This window comes from Chelmon rostratus, chromosome 13 (assembly GCF_017976325.1).
Source record: "Chelmon rostratus isolate fCheRos1 chromosome 13, fCheRos1.pri, whole genome shotgun sequence".
In the NCBI taxonomy this organism is placed as follows: Eukaryota; Metazoa; Chordata; class Actinopteri; order Chaetodontiformes; family Chaetodontidae; genus Chelmon; species Chelmon rostratus.
The window spans coordinates 11,847,094-11,867,938 of record NC_055670.1 but is presented as its reverse complement, the minus strand read 5'-3'; the positions used below and the strand labels follow the sequence as shown (position 1 = coordinate 11,867,938).

The 20,845-nt window shown below is 43.5% G+C and overlaps 1 protein-coding gene across 1 annotated transcript in view; it reads left to right on the top strand.

The window, feature by feature from the left end:
* The window catches only part of LOC121615892 (ATP-binding cassette sub-family C member 4-like), a 35,788-nt gene that overhangs the window by 3,647 nt on the left and 11,296 nt on the right, over nucleotides 1-20,845 (top strand). Inside the window, exons 8-25 of the mRNA XM_041950390.1 lie at nucleotides 344-593; nucleotides 689-796; nucleotides 993-1,082; nucleotides 1,776-1,967; nucleotides 2,095-2,189; nucleotides 2,274-2,360; nucleotides 2,497-2,593; nucleotides 3,240-3,464; nucleotides 3,656-3,787; nucleotides 3,972-4,009; nucleotides 4,307-4,401; nucleotides 4,838-4,984; nucleotides 10,587-10,666; nucleotides 17,446-17,596; nucleotides 18,271-18,390; nucleotides 18,556-18,666; nucleotides 18,771-18,871; nucleotides 19,546-19,737. Of these exons, the coding sequence (XP_041806324.1) occupies nucleotides 344-593; nucleotides 689-796; nucleotides 993-1,082; nucleotides 1,776-1,967; nucleotides 2,095-2,189; nucleotides 2,274-2,360; nucleotides 2,497-2,593; nucleotides 3,240-3,464; nucleotides 3,656-3,787; nucleotides 3,972-4,009; nucleotides 4,307-4,401; nucleotides 4,838-4,984; nucleotides 10,587-10,666; nucleotides 17,446-17,596; nucleotides 18,271-18,390; nucleotides 18,556-18,666; nucleotides 18,771-18,871; nucleotides 19,546-19,737 (2,311 nt within the window). The remainder of the gene's footprint in view (nucleotides 1-343; nucleotides 594-688; nucleotides 797-992; nucleotides 1,083-1,775; nucleotides 1,968-2,094; nucleotides 2,190-2,273; nucleotides 2,361-2,496; nucleotides 2,594-3,239; nucleotides 3,465-3,655; nucleotides 3,788-3,971; nucleotides 4,010-4,306; nucleotides 4,402-4,837; nucleotides 4,985-10,586; nucleotides 10,667-17,445; nucleotides 17,597-18,270; nucleotides 18,391-18,555; nucleotides 18,667-18,770; nucleotides 18,872-19,545; nucleotides 19,738-20,845) is intronic.

Here is a 20,845-nt window from a genome sequence, read left to right as displayed (position 1 = left end):
CGTTCTGGGCTACTGTAGAAACATGGCGGTGCGACATGGCAGACTCTGTGGAGTAGGTCCCACTCTCTTTATAGATATAAAGAACTCATTCTAAGTAAACAAAATACAACCATTTTTATTTTGATGATGATTTTACATTAATGAAAACTTATTATGATTATCATACTCCATTTCTGCCACTAGATCCCCCTAAAGCTGACACACTGGGGCTTTAACTTGTTTTTGTAATATCCTCATGATTAACAAACTTACAATAAACAAGTGCTTCTGTTCGCTGCCAAAAATGAGACTTGTACCGTATGTTTAACAGCATTTACTGACCACATGTCTCGTTACTGTGCAGAATGGAGATCTCCAAGATCATGAAAAGCTCCTACCTGCGTGGCCTGAACATGGCGTCTTTCTTTGTGGTCAGCAAGATCATCATCTTCATCACTGTCTGCGTCTACGTACTGACAGGAAACGAGCTGTCTGCCAGCAGAGTGTTTATGGCTGTTTCCCTCTATGGGGCGGTCAGACTCACCATCACCCTCTTCTTTCCCTATGCTATAGAGAAGGTCTCTGAGTCTCTCATCAGCATTAGAAGAATTAAAGTAAATACACCACAGACAGAGGCCACTTGTATAACCAGTGTGTGTTTATTAATAGCCATGAAAACTGAAACTCTGAATGTCATTCTGCTTCTAAGAATTTTCTTCTGCTGGATGAAGTTGCTCCTTTGCATCAGGGGCTTCCTGTGGCAGACAAGACAGAGTGCATGGTGAAGATTCAGGATTTAATATGCTGCTGGGATAAGGTGAGATTTATATTGTCTCCTTTTATCTTTGCATTGCCCACATGCAGCAACCTTAGACCCACACAAAGGGGTCCAAGTAAGGATTGTGGAGGTCTCTGGGACAAACTTGTGATTTTGATCTCATATATAAGTAAACCTGACATTAGACTTACTGCATGGTGTGGCAGTGTTTCATTTCATCTCATTTTTCTTACAGATGCTAGAGGCTCCAACTTTACAGAACGTGTCTTTCACAGTGAAGCCAGAGCAGCTCCTGGCAGTAATTGGACCTGTTGGGGCTGGAAAGGTCAGGTCTGTTGTCTGGTCTCAGGTTTATAGTCATGCCCATGCATGATTAGAAACCTGAGACATGTTAAATAACTTGAAATAGTTAAGTTAATAATTTAATGTTATTAATTGTATTACTCAACAGCAATACAGCGCCGAGTCAGTGCTGAAGATTTACTTCCAAAGCAGCAGTTAAATGTCATAGAAAATGCCAGAGGGGTCATTAAATTTGACAGACACAGTGGATACATTAGATATTCTGATGTGTGGGAAATACCAAGATTCCCTCATTTTACCATAAATTAATCCTAAACTCTGTTGTGGTATGATAATAGTGCTAGCATTTCTTGTTAAAACCGGCGAGCAGCTAGCTGCTAGATAGTTAGCTTGTCGACAGGCAGCAGAAAGCATTCTTTATTTCTGATTTTTGGTTAACTGAGATGATAACTGAGATAATTAATTGATTGTCTTTTGGGAAGCACACTTATTTGCTGTCTTACAGAGAGCTGAGAAGATTGATGTCTTTATTGTGTCAATGTGGTAAAAATGGAGCTGAATGGAGCTAGAGCTAGGAGACAGTTAGCTTAAATTAGCATCACGATGGTGTCGATCTTCTACTCTAACTCTCGGCAAGAAAGTGATTTTTTGAGGCATACTACCCCAAATGATATTCTTTAAATCCTGATTCTTGTACTGTGTTTGTGCATGTCAGTCCTCGCTCCTCAGTGCCATCCTGGGAGAACTGAGTCAGGAAAGCGGTGTGGTCAAGGTCAAAGGAGAGCTGACATACACGTCTCAGCAGCCCTGGATTTTACCCGGTACGATTCGAAGCAACATCCTCTTTGGCAAAGCGCTCAACCCCAAGAAGTATGATAGAGTTCTGAGAGCCTGCGCCCTCAAGAGAGTGAGAAATGTTCTTGATAATCACATGCCCCGCTGCATTGTCACCCTATGTACTGTAGGTATTAGAAATGTTTTAGCATGCCTAGCTTGTGAATGACTGGTAAGGGTTGCATTTGGGTCTTGTTCAGGACATGGACCTGATGCCGGGAGGTGACCTGGCGATGGTCGAGGACAGAGGAGCCAACCTCAGTGGAGGCCAGAAGGCAAGGGTCAGCTTAGCAAGGTGTGCTGGATTACTCTATGGCAGTGCATTTTTTCCCCTTTGGTGTCAGTGTCAGACTTAACCTCCATATGTGTGTATTTTTAGAGCGGTGTATCAGGATGCAGATATCTACCTGCTGGATGACCCCCTCAGTGCTGTGGATGCTGAGGTGGGAAGGCACCTCTTTGAAGAGTAAGCCTTTTTACTCACGTTTCCCCACTGTTTTCCATGGAAAAATCCAGTTCATCAGAAGTTATTAAATTGTTCTGCTGTTAAAACATGTTAGCAGATTTTCATTTCTGCATAAAAAAATATTGGTTTTCATCAGGTGCATTTGTGGACTTTTGAAGAAGAAGCCTCGTATCCTGGTCACTCATCAGCTGCAGTATTTGAAGGCTGCAGACCAAATTGTTGTCTTAAAAGAGGTGTGTGTGTGCACTTGTGTGTGTATGTGCTTGTCCTTGTAAGAGTTTACATGTAAATGAAAGTGCTCAGTTGGTCACAAAACAGAATTTTAAAGTACAAAATAAGCCAATACAAGAGTTGTTACTGCTTCTGATGCTCCATGTACCCTGAATTGTTGCTTTTCAAGTTGTTTTAATCATCAACCAATGTGTTATAGGGTGTAAAATATACACAGTTAACTGTCACTGCCTAGTAGCATCACTTAGCTCAATAACTTTTCAGCGGTATCACAGCCGTTTGAGTATCAAAGCACTCACCTCCTGTAGGCTTAAAGGTTGCTATGAAAAGTTTGTAGTCACCTGAAGGCAGCAGCTGTAGTCAGCTTGGATTCACAGCGATTATTGCAACATTGACCCAGTTTCATGACAAAAAGTTGTTTGTTTCATGTATGTCTATATATGTGACACTGTTAAGTTACTTTTACTTGATTATTTTTCATATATTAACCATGAGTGTTGTTTTCCCCAATTCTGTTGTCCCCGCCCGACACGGAAGACAATTAAGAACATTGTGGGAAAAGCCTGAACACATCTGAGGAATTTGTATGCCAGGAAGGATTTCTGAGTTGTCATGCTGGTAACTGCCTCTCCGTTCTGTCATCGTCAGGGTCAGATGGTGGCACGTGGGACCTACAGTGAGTTGCAGGGCTCTGGGCTAGACTTCACGTCCCTGCTTCAGGAAGAAGAGGGCCAGGAGGAGGAGAGGCAGGGCATGACCCCGATCCCTGTCTCCCGCTGTCCCCATACACTCTCTGACAACTCCATGTCCTCTATGTCCTCCCTCTCCTCCTCCCGGTACTCTTTGATTGAGGGAGCGGAGCCACTTGCAGTGGTAGGTATATTTGAAACGACTAAAACTTGAGCTGTAAGCATCCACGTCTAGCAAACTCACTGTGGGATAACGTTGGTGTGCTTTCTGTTAGCCACTAGAGGGCAGAAGGTACTCACCTTTTCCCTGCTGCTCATTACAGGCTAATCTGGTGTTGCTGGATGACTGGCATTTACTCTAGTGTCTATCTGTAGGTAGTGCAACCAATGGAGGAGGAAAGCCGCTCAGAAGGAAACGTCGGCCTGCGAATGTATGTGAAGTATTTCAGGACAGGTGCTAACTTCCTGGTCCTCTTCGTCCTCATTTTACTCAATGCCCTTGCACATGTGAGTTCATTTTTTCAATTAATTTATTGTGTATTTTCTTGCAATTAATAAGAGAAATAGAATACATAATTTAACTCAAGTGAATCTTATATAAGGCTGAAAGATGTAATAATTGACAGTCAAAATAAACCATTCTGGTTACTGGATTTAATATTGAATGAATTTTTTGTGTGTGTTGGTTTAGGTTGCGTTTGTTCTACAGGACTGGTGGCTTGCTTGCTGGTGAGATTTTGTTCCTCTTACTCCCTGTGACAAACGTGCTGGCAAAACTGACAATAGCAGGTTTTTGTAAGCCAAACTGACATATTTTCTCAGACTGGAAATGGTTCATGATTTAATAGAAGACGACTGAATCAAACTTTTTTTTTTTTTGGCATTATCCGTCACTTGTTGAAACTGACCTTGTGCTTCAGGATAAGAGGAATGTGTTTTGTACAGTGTCTTCATGTTGTGGCGTTCTTTCTCCGTTGTGTTTATTTGTCCTTGTGGATTTTTGGTTCCTTTGTGGCTGATTTGCAGGGCCTCTGAACAGAAGCACATCAATGTGACAGAGCACCTCAATGGCAGCTTCCCTCGGCAGCTGGACCTTGACCTGTACCTAGGTGTTTACGCAGGTGAAGCTCACTGAGCGCACATTGCTTTTTGTGTACTGTTGAGGCTCTGAATACGCCAGCCATTCAATGAACAGATCCACAGTTCTTTGGCTGTGGCCCAAGGCCTTCAAGGCCCAGTGTAATGTGTACATGGGCCTCAGCTGTACAGGGAGATAGCAGTGCCTCTCTAGTTCTCTGCTGCTGGATTGTTCTGATTGTCTCCCTGTGACTCCCAACCTCTTCACCCTTTCAGGCTTTGTATTCACAGTGATAGATTAGCATTCAAGTCAAAAATAAAAACACCATTGAAGGGGAAACTTAAGTGGAATATATCTGCTTTTTTATATCATTCAGGATGCTTAATAATGGCCCCTTAAATGTATAGCTGACCTTGGAACAGGCACAAGGATAGCATTGTAGTGTGCTGATAGATTTTTTTTCCCCTGTGCTTTGTCAGGTTTAACAGCTACTTCAGTAGTGTTTGGCTTCCTCCGTAGCTTGCTCTTCTTTAATGTCCTGGTGAGCTCAGCCCAAACTCTACACAACAGCATGTTTAATGCCATCCTCCGGACGCCGGTACGCTTTTTCGATGTCAACCCAATCGGTAAGTGGCCCTCCTCCTCACCAAGTTCTCATTTAAATTACTGACAACTAATAGCTGATTTGATAGCATGGTCGATGCAGGAATGATGAGACGGTTTTAAGACATTAACGTCCATTGGGACCTGCTGTAGAAGCTGTTGTGCTCACATCTCACCACTAGAGGGCAGACTGTTACTTAAGTTGTCATGTTTCGATCCGCTTAACAAATATCCATGTGCTTGCTCCTGAACTCCATCGTTTGTCATTGCCATCAAGTTCTATATGATATGATAGCTTATTTTAAAGGGTTCAGGTTTTCATTAGATTTTTCAATAATTTTATGCTGTTGAAAGATTTCATATTATTCTTATATATATTTTTGAAATGCTAGTGTAATTTAACAAAAGATAGAATGAATAACTGACAATTATTAATCAGGAGATCCAATATGAACTATAATATAAAGACTGTACTGCTGTACTGTAGTCGTACAAGCTTGAAGATGGGTTTCTCTCTCTGGGATTATTAAGATTTAATATTTGAATGAACTCAATGAACTGACATCTTGATAGTCGCTGCTGGGAAGTAAAGCTTGTGAAGCCAAGAGGGAAATTCAGTCGTAAAAAAACTTGTGATATGACTTAATATAGAGCCATAATGTATTTACAAATGAGTGAAGACAGTGCTATCGTTTTTATTGTAAGCCTGAACAAAAAGCAAACAGTCATACTGAATAAATACTGTTTGCACTAGATCTTGGACAGTGTTGTGTTTGGACTGTAGAGCTGTGTAAATACAGACGTATTTGTCTTGTGCGCTGTATCAGAAATCTTCGATTATTTCATTAGCTTTGTAGGCTGAAGCTGTTGGGTCAATGGAGTGGGCAGATGGACATGATTTTAAAAGTGAGCAAACACTCCAAACACATCTGACTTTACTCAGGGAGGGCTGCTGGTTTTTCTTCAGGTGTGTTTCGCACCACCTCTCTGAAACAGACAACAATAAAACCGAGAGCGTATTTCGGTATTTGTTGAAATCATTTGCGACATGTTTTCCGCTCGTCGTCACGTCGTCCCTGTGATTTTGTGGCATGAATTAAAGACCACTTTCAACCAGGTGCAGTAATGTCACCACAATCTGTCATTTATATCAAACTCAACTGTCAAGTGGCCCACTTTGATAACTTCAGTTTTTCTGGAGCATTGTTCACCTGTCAGACGATAATTACTCAGCCTAATCTCTACGTAGTGACATGCATGTACAACACAATCAGCTCGGCTGGGAATTCTCAACAAGACGGGAACTTGTGTCGTATAATGAGTCATAATAATCTGCTAACACAAGTCTAAATATGATTTGAGGGTGTTCAGGAGCTCGCGGTTTATCTGGCATTAGAAGTGGGTGTAGCGACAAAGCTTTCCTTTTGCAAAGCTGTGTTTGGAGCAAACAGCACAGGTCTTAATCTTTGCCTTTTGTTTTTACTGCTGCCGTTGTGATATATATTGGACTACCTGATGGCTTATCTGGGTGTGCCTTGCTTGGTAATCTCCACACGGGAGGAGGACAAACACTTTGAATAATGTAATAATCTGTTTAATAGCGCAGCAAAGGAGAGGCTTAGCAGACACTGCTATCTGATTGCTGTTGTGCCGCTATCAGTAACCATTGTATGACCAGTCCAGTCATTACAGCTCGGCCTCCGGGCTGGCAAACAGCACCGTGTGTCTTACTGGATTTATAGACAACTGTCCCAGAGACTGAGTTACTTTTGTCCTTTGTCCAGTCAGCAGTAGATTAAGCGTGACATTTTTTTTAATCTATACAATATAAATAACTTTCACTTATTTACATTTTTTAAAATTCTCTTGCTCTGTATTTCTTCAAGTAATTCATTCATCACTCACAAGACCAGGACAAAGACAGCTGTTTTCTTTTTTTTTTTGTTACCCTCCTCACTTTTTTTTTTTTATCTTGTGTGTTTGTGTGTTTTGCTTCTGTCGCTTCCATCACAGCTGCTTCCACTGTCTTGCAATAAGTGCGAGTAATTTGTAACCGTGCGTTGTTAAGGATTTGACAACTGTTTACATTTGTAAGTGATAGGTGCGCTGCTGCTGAACAGGCCCAGTGTTTGATAGCTGTCCACAGACTTAAAGGTTACCATTTCAAGCGTCGCTGCACAAAGGTCTTATTTGTTATTCTGTGAATGTGGTTTGTGACAATAGAGTACAGCGGAGGTGAGTTATGATTGATGGAGAGGCATTGTAGCTCTTCGATATCAGCCACTGAATGCCTCTGCGCCATTGAAATCATGTTTCTGTGTTATCTTTTGTGCTGTGTGGAAATAGTTGATTTCCAAGTTCGAGCCTTTGGTGATTAAAACCTTTATATTTTGTAACAATAGTGGGTGATACATTTTAAGATATATAGATGACGCTGACAACACTGCAGAGTGCTATTTCCTCTGTTATATGCATTTATATAAATTGTTGTATTCATGTTGCTCAATTTTAGCAATATGTACAGTTTTATTGCAGCTGTTCATCCAAATGGGATCCAGTTAAAGCAGCACAGACAGCGGTGGATGTGTTGAGCTGATGTTGATCCCTGTAATTTAGTGTCATTGAGTGGGCTAATCCCCTCAGAGACTGCAGGCCAGGGCTTCAGCTCATCAGCACAGTCAAGGAGTGGAGTTTCAGTCAACACACACACACACACACAGACACACACAGTTCTACCGTCCCCCTTTCACATCGGCATAGTGGGCCATCTCACTGCTAGGTGTCACTCAGTTGCTGTTGACGCAGGGAACATTAGATCTTCTGTAGTCAGTGATGTGAGATTCTAATTGTGTCTACAGAGGCAATGTTTTTAATGTCTGTATTTCAGGTCTGGGATGCAAGAGTGTTAAGAGCGAAGTGGAGGAAGTACTGCAGAGAGGATGATGATATCGAGGTGTGTAAATTGAATGTGGAGATGGAGCCGTGTGTGTGTGTGCAGTATGGCTGATAGGGCTCCCCCTCGCTCGGCACTTCCACTATTTAATTGCATGAAAGGGAAGGAGAGGAGATTGCAGGAGCCTGGCGGTGTGAGCGAAGAGAATGGATTTAGAATGTATTAGTATTGGCAGCAAGGCGCCGGCGGTGGGAGGCTGCCCCAGGCCCCTGGGCCCTTCATGGAAGTGCAGGTGAGCTGTGCCACCTCCAGCCTTGGCAGCCCCCTCCCCAGTATTCCTTCATTATCGCACTTGCCTCACTGAAAGGCCCCTCCGACTGCACTGGGGCCCACACATGGAGCGGCTCTGAGTCGTCCCCTTATCTTGATGTTTACAGGGAACAGCGATTTGCCACACGCCCTGCTCGAGCCGGACCCCACTGTTCCACTTCTTTAAGTGTGATTCGGGGCCCTGCTCACCTAATATCTCCACCTAAGGGGCCACCTTAGTTGGGAGGGCTTGATATTTCCTGAGCCTGAAAAAGTGGTGCAAATCACCCCTGGAGTCTTAAACCATGAGAAATTGTTTGATACTAATGCTGCTGATATCCTGAAACGTCTATACCCCTCTCTACACAATAGGTGATATTGTTGACAACCACCCATAGTGATTGAAGCCATTGTCCCATGCCGATCTTACCTCATAGGCATTTCCATGCAGTGAATGTCTTTGTGTAACTGCATCACTGTAATGTATCCCCTCTATAGTCTGCGCAGGATGGAGAAGGGTCTTTACTTCATCCCCTCTGAAACTCTCTGGTAACTGAGCCGCTTGTCAAACAGCTGATAGCTGACTGATATTCTCTGCTTTAACACCCTCTAACCATGGTATGATGTAACCCGGAGAAACCTATCCTTTTCTTATTGGCATTGTTTGTCAGATATGCATGAATTTGGGTCATCTATGGCTTAGACAGTAAAATTACATAAAATATTATTGGATCTTCCACAAACACAGTTTGACAAGTACTCCCCCCTTTCCCAGACTAAAGCAGCAATATTCTACACTAGTATAGTAGCAGCTTTACCCCCTCGCTTGAACCCTCCCCTCGGGATGTCTGTATGCTAAAGGGGCACTCACACTGTGAATAAGATTAGTCTGCCTCCAAGTGTACAACATGCTTACGCCACTTGACTTTGAATCAGTACTGATTTGGAGCATTGCTGGCTTGTTGCGGGGGAATAATGCTCTGGCTGGGTTTATGCAATGGCTGTTATGGGGAGCCCGGCCTCGTCTGCATGCATGTTTTTAGGCGGGAGCGGCATTTTGGATAAAGCTGTAAGCTGCTTACGGCCGTGGAGAGAGGTGATTACAGGGCCCACCTCCGTAGGACTGACTGGGAGGCTGGGAGGCAACTTTTAGGTCAGTGGTGCCACGGCTCCGCCACGCCTCCCGAGTGCCATACCGCCACATTCTGCCAATGTGCCGCTCAGCCGTTCCCTCCCTCTGTCCCGTACCAAGTCCCACCCTGTTTCACGGCCTATTCTGCGAGCCTAGATAAACTCATCTGCATGCTTGCGCGGTTAGTTTCACTCTATCAGGGGTTGTACCCTAAATATGTGAGTGTTGCTTTATTTATATTCTCCTCAGACAGATACTATTGTTTGCTTAGTGATGTGTCACCGTGAGAGACAATGGGCTGCTTAAGAACAGAAACATTATGACACTATTTTGGAGGCGCTTTGACAGGGAATATACACTATAGACTACACACAATAGACCCACAGCTTGTTCGTGTCTTTTAACTTGAGCCCAGTTCTAGTGGTGGCAATGCTGGCACTGCTCTGGTACGTTTTGTCTGCCTCCGAGAGTCTGAGGGCTTCCTTCAGGGACAGAGATAGGGAAAGGCTTTCTGTCTTGCCTGCCTTTAGGTGGTGTAGTGTGGGGATTTGCTATCACTGACCCTGCAGTAAACAGCGTCTGAAAGCAGCTGGAGTGTAATCTTATGTGCTGTTGGATCAGAATAGGGGAGCAAAGTTACTAAAGGAGTCACAAGAAAGGGCTGCCACAGCACCTGCAGAGCAGAAGCCAAAATAATGAACACCTGAGCAGATTGGAGGCAACTCAATTAACGTCACCGACACTGGCAGTCAGAACAAAAAGGCAGGTACGCGGCTTCTGTTGCCCTTTTGTGTGCTAACAAAAGGTTCCCTCACGTATTCAGCCAAGAGCAGGCCAGTCTTTATGAAATGCTAGACAAATAATGATTCATTGTTTAATCTAGATAGGCCTATGTTTTTCATCTGATATCACACTCAATGTATAAGCTCTTTTCTATTGAATTGGAGGGGATTTTGGTAACAGTTGCTCAATAGTCTGGTGAGACTTAAGGAAACTGGAACAAAAAAAATGTTGTTTTATGGGTGTAGAGTGGTTTATAGATAAAGAACGTCTAACTGTTTTTATTTATCTCTGCAAATTACATTGCATGATAAATACTCACACTATACAATTACACAGTACATTGTGTTTGTTACATAATTTTGCTTTATTAATTCTGATGTACGAATGATACACTTGACATCTTTGGAACCAATAAAGCAGAATCCTGCTGTCAATTGTGTGATTCTATCTTACATATATCTACTCTAATGTCATCTAATCTGTTCTCTTTTGTTGTGTTGCTTCCCAGGAAGAATCCTCAACAGGTTTTCGAAGGACATCGGTTACCTGGACTCTCTGCTCCCATGGACGTTTGTGGACTTTATCCAGGTGAGTCTCACCTCGGCAGGTTCGGTCGCTGGCGCTGCAGCATGGGAAGGCCATTTCATGCCTGGCTAAACATGCTTTGTGGTCCGGGTCCCCTAATCTGGAAACAATTACTGTAGGATTACCCGCCAGCGCAGCCCAGCGCCTGCACAGATTTAATAAAAGTGTGCACATAGGCTGAGGGCGTGGCTCCCCCAGTGTGACACAACAGAAGCGGCATCTTCAGAGAATGTGTATGGAGAGTAAGCAAGTGATTGGGAGAGTGAAAGGTACCAAAGAGGAAATAAAGGCCACAGGATGATGGGTCTGATGTGGAGGAAAACAGTAGGGAGGGGGTTGACAAGGATGATGTGTTGAGTGGCAAAGAGAAGAAGTGTGAGCAGCAGGCGTACGATGTGTTTGCAGGAGTGGAGCTGGGAGCGTGGTAGAGGGGGAAGGGGACAGGTCAGTTGGAACAGATCCAGAGCAGGACATGCCCCTCTCAGTGCAATTCCTCTAATGCTCTGCAGTCTTATAGGCCTGGTAGCCAACGGCCACCCTGGTGCATAACCAGGTTGGGTTACCAAATGCCACCCTGCCACCGTGACAGCCATCTCCCACGAAAGCCTGCGGAGATGAGCCAGCTCATGCACCTAGCGCCACAAAGAAGGGAATGTTCGCTGCACAATTCGAGGTAGAGGAGCAGGCGTGGCTCTTTGGTTAGGGCCAAAGAATAGAACAAAGGCACGCTGAAAACGAATCCCCCTTCCACAATGCCTGAGTGATGTTTGTGGCAGATACCCATCTCACAGTAGACAAAAGCCATCTTAAATGCTGAAAGCACAAAAGATCATACGCACAAAAGCTTTTTGTCTGCTATAGTTTCCCTCATTTTGATAATAAGGTGAATAATGGCTTGAGTAAAATAATAACTTTGTAGAAGGCCCATAGGTCCAACTGAAAACAGTGAAAGTAGACTAGGTCATGACAGAAAACAGACTTTCTTGCACATATCTGTCCACTGTACTTCATATACAACTTATCCATTCCACCATATTAGTTATAACCTGTGTTGTAAGGAGGCATGAGACACAATGCTATTGTTACCCTGCTTCTGTGCTGTAGTGAATGGTTGCATTTCATAACTGAGGAATAAACTGTCACAGTAGGACTAGATATATCATGTGCACATGTTTCTGCCGGTCTTTTGCAGCAGCAGAAAGTGGGAAGCGATCGTAGCAGGCAAAGGTGGCATCCTTTGGACAAAAACACTTTTGTTTGTGCTGCGTTCTGCTCTTGTTTGCAGGTGTCTTTCATGGAGCACTCTTTAATGCTTTCAGGAAGGAAGGTTTTCACTCTTTTTATCAAAGTATTAGCTGTGCAGAAAAGCTGCTGATCCTGACTATTGTTGCTCATTCGCGGAGGGACATTTCCCTATAGTCATTGTTTAAATGGTTGTCAGGGGGGAATAAAGTGAAACTTCATAAACAATGCCCTAACTGGTTTATCTCTCTCTATGGGGAGAGGCCGCTTCTGTGCGGGGATTTGCACCAGAGCCTCCCCCATTATGGTGGAGTAAGCACTTCACAGCCCCTCAGCACTGCCCCCATACCCGCCTAACAAGGGGATTCCCTCAAGCTGGGGGAACCTGGTTACACCCCAGAGCCCTATTTTTTTCACAGGTCTCATTTAGTAGTAATTTAGTGTATTGGGAAATAGGCTCTTTCTCTCCCCTCTTTATGGTCAGGGGACAATAACAGAAATGTCAATTAAAAACACCTCAGGCTTTGGGGACTGTCGGCTTTTGTGTAGACTTGACCTTTAAATCCTGGGTTGCCTCTATTTTCAGAGAGGGGGCAAAGGAGGAGGGCAAGACAATAAGGGGTGAGTACAGGGGTCTTTCAGTGGAGGATTTTGTGTGAAGGCTCTTGACCAAGTCACACTACTAACTGTGGGGTCCACATTCATAGGTCTTCTTAACCATCCGCACAAATTCAGTTTGTCAGCGTGTGTACGCCGAGACACCAGCTGACAGTTACTTTCGTTTAAGAGGGACTTAGCTAGCAATGCTAATAGCATATAAGCACGCATAAACACTGGCTCATAAATTGCAGCAGTAAACCCGACAGACATCTGGAGAGAGAGAGAATGGTTTGCGCGGGGGAGTGCATGTGTGCAGACACAAACCCAGCGCAGCACCACCGAAGACGCGCGCAAACACAGGGCGACGATGGCCATTGTCTAGAAACACTGGCGGGTGGATCGTTGTGTGAGTCTGTATATTGAGGCACATTGTGTGTCAGGCCTTTTCAGTGGCTTTGTGGGATATGAGAACTGCTGACGTAACCGTGAGTGCTGCAGGATGGGATTTCATCGGCTTTCTCTGCTTCTTTACCACGCTGGTGACAGAAGAAGTGAAGAATGCACTGGCTCCAGGCGTTACACAGGTTATCCTGAGAAACAGAGGAGAAGGTCCTGTGTGGAACTATACAGGCTGTGCCATAAATCCCCTTTGAGCATTGTTTTATGACAGTGCCATTGTCTTCCTGCACAAGGTGAGAAAATACAAGTGACGCGGAAATGCGAGGAGATTGAAGATTTGCCTGTTTTTTCACTTGTTTGGCAAATTAGCGTCAGAATAAAGCAAAAGATGAGAAAACAGCATTGTGTGTGTGCGTGTATGAGTGTTTGCTTGTGGGTGTGCTCAGCTGGCCACTCAGCAATACCACACACGGTCATTTGATGGCGAGCATCGGCCAGCAAAAGTTTCCAGTGTGTGTATGTGTGGTCTCCCATGATGCTGCGGTGCAGCACCTCGGCTGCACTGACTCAGATGTACAGGCCTGGGAACTTACATAACAACATCCCAATCTGATCTCCAATCTCACCTCATGTCAATATTTCTGTGCTTCCCGCGAGAGGCTTTTGTGTGTGTGAGTTGCTGTTTTCGTACACATTTGACGATGTTTTTGTGTTGTTTTCAAGCGGAAGAAGAAAAAAAAGAAAGGAGCAATGACCGAATGAATGAATTTGCTGGACACCGGTGATTTATAGTTGAGAGAGAGCGAGTGAGAGAGACCGCATTTCAAAGCCTTTCTCTTATTTCCAAAATGGGGTTGGAAATCAGCAGCTTGACTGAGCCCAAATAAGTGACTTCTTTTACCTTTTCACAGCGCACAAAGGCCTAATCCTAGGACTACTTGAGCCACCAATGTAGACAGCGACTGAGACCACCACAGTATGTGTCAGACCCTCCTCACCACACACAAAACACATTGACTGCAGCTTTATGAAGTGAAAATGGCCCAGAAAGGGAGAATGTGAAGGAGGTGTCCACAGTCATTTCTCCCAGTGAAAGGCAGCAGCATCTGGGCATTTAATGCTAAAATAAAGCCCAAAGACAGAGTAGAATGCATTGGGTCACTTCTATTGTTCCAGAGCCCAAGTGGAACAGCCCTGTTTTGTTTCAGTACCACTGACCCTTGCAAGTTATTGTGCTGCTCTGTCACGGAAAAGTGTGGAGCAACAAAAAAAAGAAGAAGAAGAAGAATTCCAGTGATGACAGAGGACGTCTTTTGAGGAATTTTCTTTTCCCTGCTTTCCCCTCATTTCCTGTTTTGTTTGTACTTTCTTTTTCCCAGTGGCAAATATTGCACACTGTCAGTAAATAAAGGGAGGATGAAAAAGGGGTTGTAAAAAGCCTACTGATTCCTCGTGTCCGGAGGGATGTTTAATTAAAGGCAAGTGTTTATTTTCTGCTGCGGAACAACAGTCGCTATCATTGCCGAACACAAATATAGCAATTAACTTCAATTTTCTACATTTATTTGGACATCAAAGAGCTGATAGAATCATTGAGAAAATAAAGCAATTAGGGTCAGCAGAGATCTCAATGGTCTTTGGACACAGCAGTGCGCCCAGTTTGCTTGAGTGACTGAATCACATGCGTGCGGTAGCTTTCTTTTCTTGCTAAAGAGCAATTAGCGGTAATTCTTTATTTAAACTGTTTGTATACAGAACCTTTCATCCTTTTATCCACTTTTATGTGCAGTGGGATGTGGCTTTGGGAGTTTTCTGTTCCTGTGTGGTTTCAGGGGGAGATATGGACGGGATCTGAGGGGGTGAGGTGTGTGCTTGCAGGATCGCTTATCTGGATCATCTGTGTGTAGTGTGGGTGGGGGCCACCGTGTTCCCGATTCTGACACGATAAGCGCCAGACCACGCAAATGGATCACATCAAACAGGGCCTTGGCGACTGCGGGCCCTGGGGAGCAGGAGGAGGCAAGACTCCTATCTAATGGTTCCTGTTCCTCCTGTGTCCCCTCAGATGACCCCACTGTCAGATAAGCCTGTCTCGGACCTTCGCCGCCCCCCCCGACTGAAATGGGCCCAATTCGAATTTAAATGAACCAATCTGTAAACATGAATGAGCAGTGTCACTGTGTCGCCAATCAGCAGGGGGAGAGAGAAAGAAAAGCAGTATATATGATAAGACGTTTGTTCAGTTAATATTTGATCCCCTCCAGGGAAGGCTGGGTAACATGCAGTAATGGCTCATGTGCCACCATCTCACTTTGCAGTCTGGTAGCCTTCCATCAAGGCTAAGATTGAAACTTATGTAGTGTGAAATTCTTGGGATCAGTTGTGCTCAGTAGCTTCCACTCACTGTTTGATTGTGTGGGCTCCACTACAGCAATGGTTAGACTAGTAATACCCTCTTATCGGAACTGCAAATGGAATTGAGTAGCTTTTCATCACAAAACTACACTGAAAGTGATCATGCTTAAATGTGTGTTTAAGTGGCAGATAACATCCGTAATTAAGGTGCTAAATTAAATTTTCATCTCTCTGGGCTAGTCTGAGACCACTGAAGGTAACAGTACGATCCTAATCTCCTCGTTTTAGGATTCATCTCTTAGGATGTGTCTAATTTCAGGGTGTAAGGTTTCAATTTTATCATCTCTGAATCGGATATGAAATATGTAACACAGTATACCTTTCAGTGAAGAAGAAATGGCCTCCCGCATATTCAGTGGTGGAAAAAATCAGATCATTTACTTAAGTAAAGGTATCAATATCACACGGTAAACACGCTCTATTACAAGTCCTGCTTTCAAGATCCGACTAAAAGTATAGAAGCTCAAAAGTCCTCATTCTGCACAAAAAGGCTCTTATGACTAACATCATATTAATCGATATGTTATTACTTTATATAATGTTAGGTATTGTTGTCCAGTGGTTCCCAACATAGGGACTGGGAAATAAAAGTTCTTTCCTGCATAAACTTTTTGTGAATCTCAAACAGTTTCAATATAAACCATATAAAATGTGTCTCCTGTTTGGAACTGCTAACAACTCACAGGCCTCTGAAATACAATACTTTGTGTGCTTTAATCATGAGCAGTGTATTGTATTTTATAACCTCATCCTTGTCTTTTGCATGAACATTCTTTGCTTGAATAGTAACTAGCAGAGAGCTACAACTGTCAAATAGACTTAGTGGATTAAAAAGTACTAATAAACTAGTAATATTTCCCATTGTAATGTAGTGGAGTACAAGTATAAAGTAATATATACACAGACGCACTCAAGTAAAGTTCATGTACCTCAAAAGTGTACTTAAGTATTCTTGAATAAATGTACTAGTTACTGTCCACCACCATTTGTTTCAGCTATTGGCCAGAATTAGTCAGATATTTTTATCTCAGATATGGCTGTGCATTTACAGTCGTGACTGTAAGCAATTACTCAGATTTATTTAAGTAGTTTATAAAAGTATGAAAGCGGAAATTTACTCTCCTATAAGTAGAAGTCCTTCAGGCATTTTAAACTCTACTTGAGTAAAAGTACAGAAATGTTATCTTGGTCTATAAGTGACCAGAATTAAAAGTGCTCTATTCAGTTATCATATCTGTCATATTATTGGATTACTATCACAGATGCATTAACACGTAGGCGGCATTGTCATGCTGTAGTTGGTTGAGATGGATATAATACTTAATGTGCTGTTTGATAGTTTTGTCTACAACGAACAGATTTCATAGGCTAATTATGTATGTTGTAAATTCAAATCTTTACTTGCAAAGCAAAACAGCATAAAATCGTACATGTACCTCAGAAATGTAGTTAGAAAAAGTGTAGCAGTACTTGATAATTTCCACCACAGATGGGATATAGGAAAAACATTTTATTTTTAACATTAATAACCATAATGATGCTTAATCAGATGCCTGCTTCAGTTTCTAGTGCGGGTGCTTTGGTGTCGTCACACTCATTGCCTCCAATCCTGTTTAGGCAGCTCTGGTATCCTGGTCTCGATGTGTCACAGAGCCATTAACACGGGTGATGAGTCACTGTGTTGTTGAGGGCCGTGTGGTTTGAGTGTGATGTATCAGACACCCACAGTGTGGTTCCCAGAGCCCTCTGCCAGTCACTGTGGCCATGCCTGCTGGCTGGCTGCTCTGCCAGGGAGGCTTACAGGCCAGAAGTGTTGAAGGGAAAGCCCAAGAGAGCCAGGGATATGAGCTGCAGTGGCCAAGTGGTAAATTCTCACCTGCTACTAAGTGAGAATTAGCGCTGTGATCGTTTTCCTTTCACACTGTGAGTCACATAACCTCAGTCCCACAACCTGCTGTTACCTTACTGTATGTCCGTGATGGTCTCACACAAATACAACTGAAAGAGTTTCTCTTGTGTAGAAATAGGCCTCGCTGCCCCGGTGGTAGCCCACACAGCAGCAGTGAAGCTTTTGACTCTGTCGCTCTTTGGTTAATATTATGCTCACATTTCTCCTTCTGTTCCAGGTATTTCTCCAAGTCATTGGAGTGATTGCAGTAGCTGCCGTCATCATCCCCTGGATCCTCATTCCCGTCGCTCCCCTTCTTGCTGTCTTCCTGTTTCTGCGATGCTACTTCCTGCAGACCTCCAGGGACATCAAGCGCCTAGAGTCTACCAGTAATTTTTTTTTTCTGTGGGAGGGGGGCCATGTCCATTTGTGGTAAGAGACAAAAGCAGACTACAGGAATGCTAATAGACCATTGAAGAAAGCCATGATCATTAGCATAAAGGCTAAAGGTGGCGGTGGCCTATGGCTCGGCCACACGCAGCTTCCTCAAGAGACGGGAGTTCATGACATCACATACAATGGGAAAAATGCCAAGTGGGCATGACTAGGCCAGTGCAGGCTTTAGTTCATCTACTTTATTCTGGGCTGAGAGACCAAATGCGCATTGGCCAACAGGTCCCATTATCTTAAAGAACAAGAGTCGCATTAAAAAGCTGAGAGGAAACATTTAGGTTTTGTCTTTTGGTTTTGTAAGACTAACAAATAGAAACAAAAGGCCGCTCAAGTGCAGTCTTTCCCTCAAAACTGTGTGCCATCAGCAACATATTAAATGTTTGTATGACCGAGAACATACATATTCTATTGATTACCACATCACATTTTCTTTGTGTACATCTTCTGAAGGTCAATATATTGAGTAGAACCCTCAAAACCTCAAGTAGACTAAGACTGTTTGGCTCACTTACAAATACATGCTTTTGGGTTGAATAACATCATTGAAGAGTTGGATGCATGTTTGTTCCAGCGCCAACAGACATGGTGGGCATGTGTCTATGTTTTTTAGCTCGGAGTCCCGTTTTCTCCCACCTGTCGTCCTCTCTCCAAGGCCTGAGCACCATCCGTGCCTTCAAGGTTCAGCAGAGGTTTCAGCAAATGTTTGATGAATATCAAAATCTTCACTCAGGTAAGGCTAGAATAAGGATAGAAATATACACACACACACACACACACACACACACACACACACACACCCTTTCAAAGCCATTCACAGTAATGTTACATGTTTTAATCAGTAATATTTAAGCATAGGAGATTATGTGTATTATCTCATCTGTGTGTTTGCTAACAGAGGCCTGGTTCTTATTCCTGTCCACTTCTCGCTGGTTTGCTGTGCGGCTTGATGGAATTTGCTCAGTTTTTGTCTCCATTACCGCTTTCGGCTGTCTTTACCTCAGGGATGGTACTGTATGGACTTCGGGTGAAACATGTTGACATGTGAGACTTTGTGAGTGAGACCGTGATGATAAACTCATGAATGTGCGTTTGCCTTTTCTGACATTAAAGGGCTGGAACCAGGTGCCGTGGGTCTGGCTCTGTCTTATGCTGTGACGCTTACAGGCATGTTCCAGTGGGGCGTCAGACAGAGTGCAGAGATTGAGAACATGGTGAGAAGATTTATGTTAGTGTACGAGTGGATCCCCAAATCCTACAAAGTAAAATGTGCAAAACAAAAACGAAAAAACATGCAACTGGTTGCTCTCAACCGCATTTATGACGGCCGATTAAAGGGGCACGCCGCAGATTTTACTACTGAAGTTCAGTTTACTCACAGTTAGCACTGCACAACCTGTGTATGTCTTGGAGAAAATAACCCTGATGGTGTCCTCAGGAGTACGTCAGCGGTGGTCAGGTTAAATATGATTCTCTTTGAGATGGTAAAATTAGAAATACTAGTTGGACATGTTGCCATGTTTACTGATCTGTGTTCAAATAACTCTAAAGGTTCAGTATTTAGGATTTAGTGGCATCTAGTGGTGAGGTTGCAGATTGCAGCCGTTTTCCTCAACATTCTCTATGTTGACCGCTAAAAATACACAAAAAGAGAAAGACGTTTGGTTTGTCCGTTCTGGACTACTGTAGAAACATGGCTGCACTCCCTCTGTAGATATTAAAGCTCATTTCTGCCAATAGATCCCCTAAATCCTACACACTTTAGAGGGCCACACATTTTCAGCTGAGTATCAAGTGATCGTAAGAGCAAAATTCACAAATCAGAAATCTCTCTACACAGCATTAATACCTCAACACATTCCATGAAAAAAATGCCTTATTTTTGCAGATGACATCAGTGGAGAGAGTGGTTGAGTATGCAGAGCTGGAGAGTGAAGCACCCTGGGAGACGGACATACAGCTTCCACATGATTGGCCCAAGACAGGCTCCATCACCTTTGACAGAGTCAACTTCTCTTACAGTGCCAGCGAGCCTTTGGTCCTAAAGAACCTGACTGTTGTCTTCACATCCAGAGAAAAGGTTCTTCTCTTTATTCCCACCTGTGCATGCTTACCGGTGTGCACAGCCCATGACTCAGGTTGACATGCAGCTAGCGTAGGAGGCGTGATGTGATTCTTTTTTATGTGGCATTATTTCCAAATCAATTATTAAAGGGACACCATATTGTGCTGCTGAATCTTCAGGACTATACCATTTGTGATTCATGGAATACATATCATGTAATTAAGACTGTTCAAGTGGATCCATTTGTTCCCAATTTGCATTTTGAGCTACCTGACGGTGACAACTGTTTATTCACTATAAGAGAGAGGAGAGGCTGAGGAGGAGAGGGGTGAGGGAGGAGACAGGGGAAAGCAGAGGGAGATGGTTGAGGATGATTGAAATTGTGTTTAATGCAGGGGGTGTATTTTGCATGGCTATGGTTGGCCAGGGCGGCTGATTTCACAATGGATGGGTTGATAAGTGCAGAGGCCCTGGCTCTGACAGCCCATGGGAAGAATCTCTGCCACATGCCATGGGGGTGAAAGGCTTTGTGTATCCTGACAGTTCCCCCGACACCCTTTCACAAGGAAACCTGCACGTACCACCTACAGTACAAGATCTATCTGGCCTGGCCCTCACTACAGTCACATACTGTACGTAATCATGTAAAACCACACAGCTCGCTGCAACACCACAGCTGACCTTCCATTGTTTAAGAGAGAAATAGCTCAGTAAGAGAATATTCCTTATCTCCAAGACGTAGAAAACCAAGATCAAAGATACACTTTTACATTTCGTTATGCTGTAGATAAACTGCATACTGTGGATTCTTACATTAACTTTGACATCCTTAAGTGCTTTTTCATCTGAAATAAGATGGAAAGGTAACACGTGATAAGCCTCTTCTCTTATGGTTTGATTAATGAAAGCCGAGGGAAGTGTGACTGATCCGTGCTGAACACTGTTTAAAATGCGTCACGAGACTGTTTTTTTGAGAATAATAGCCTTGGTTGGTCATTTGTTCAAATAGCTTGAAATGACCTTTGTTTACATTCACTGCCAAGCAGGAAGTAGTGAGGCATTCTTTTAGTGCAGCTTGAGCCTGTCCTCACTAGAAAAACAGCCACATACGTCGCCAGTGCAA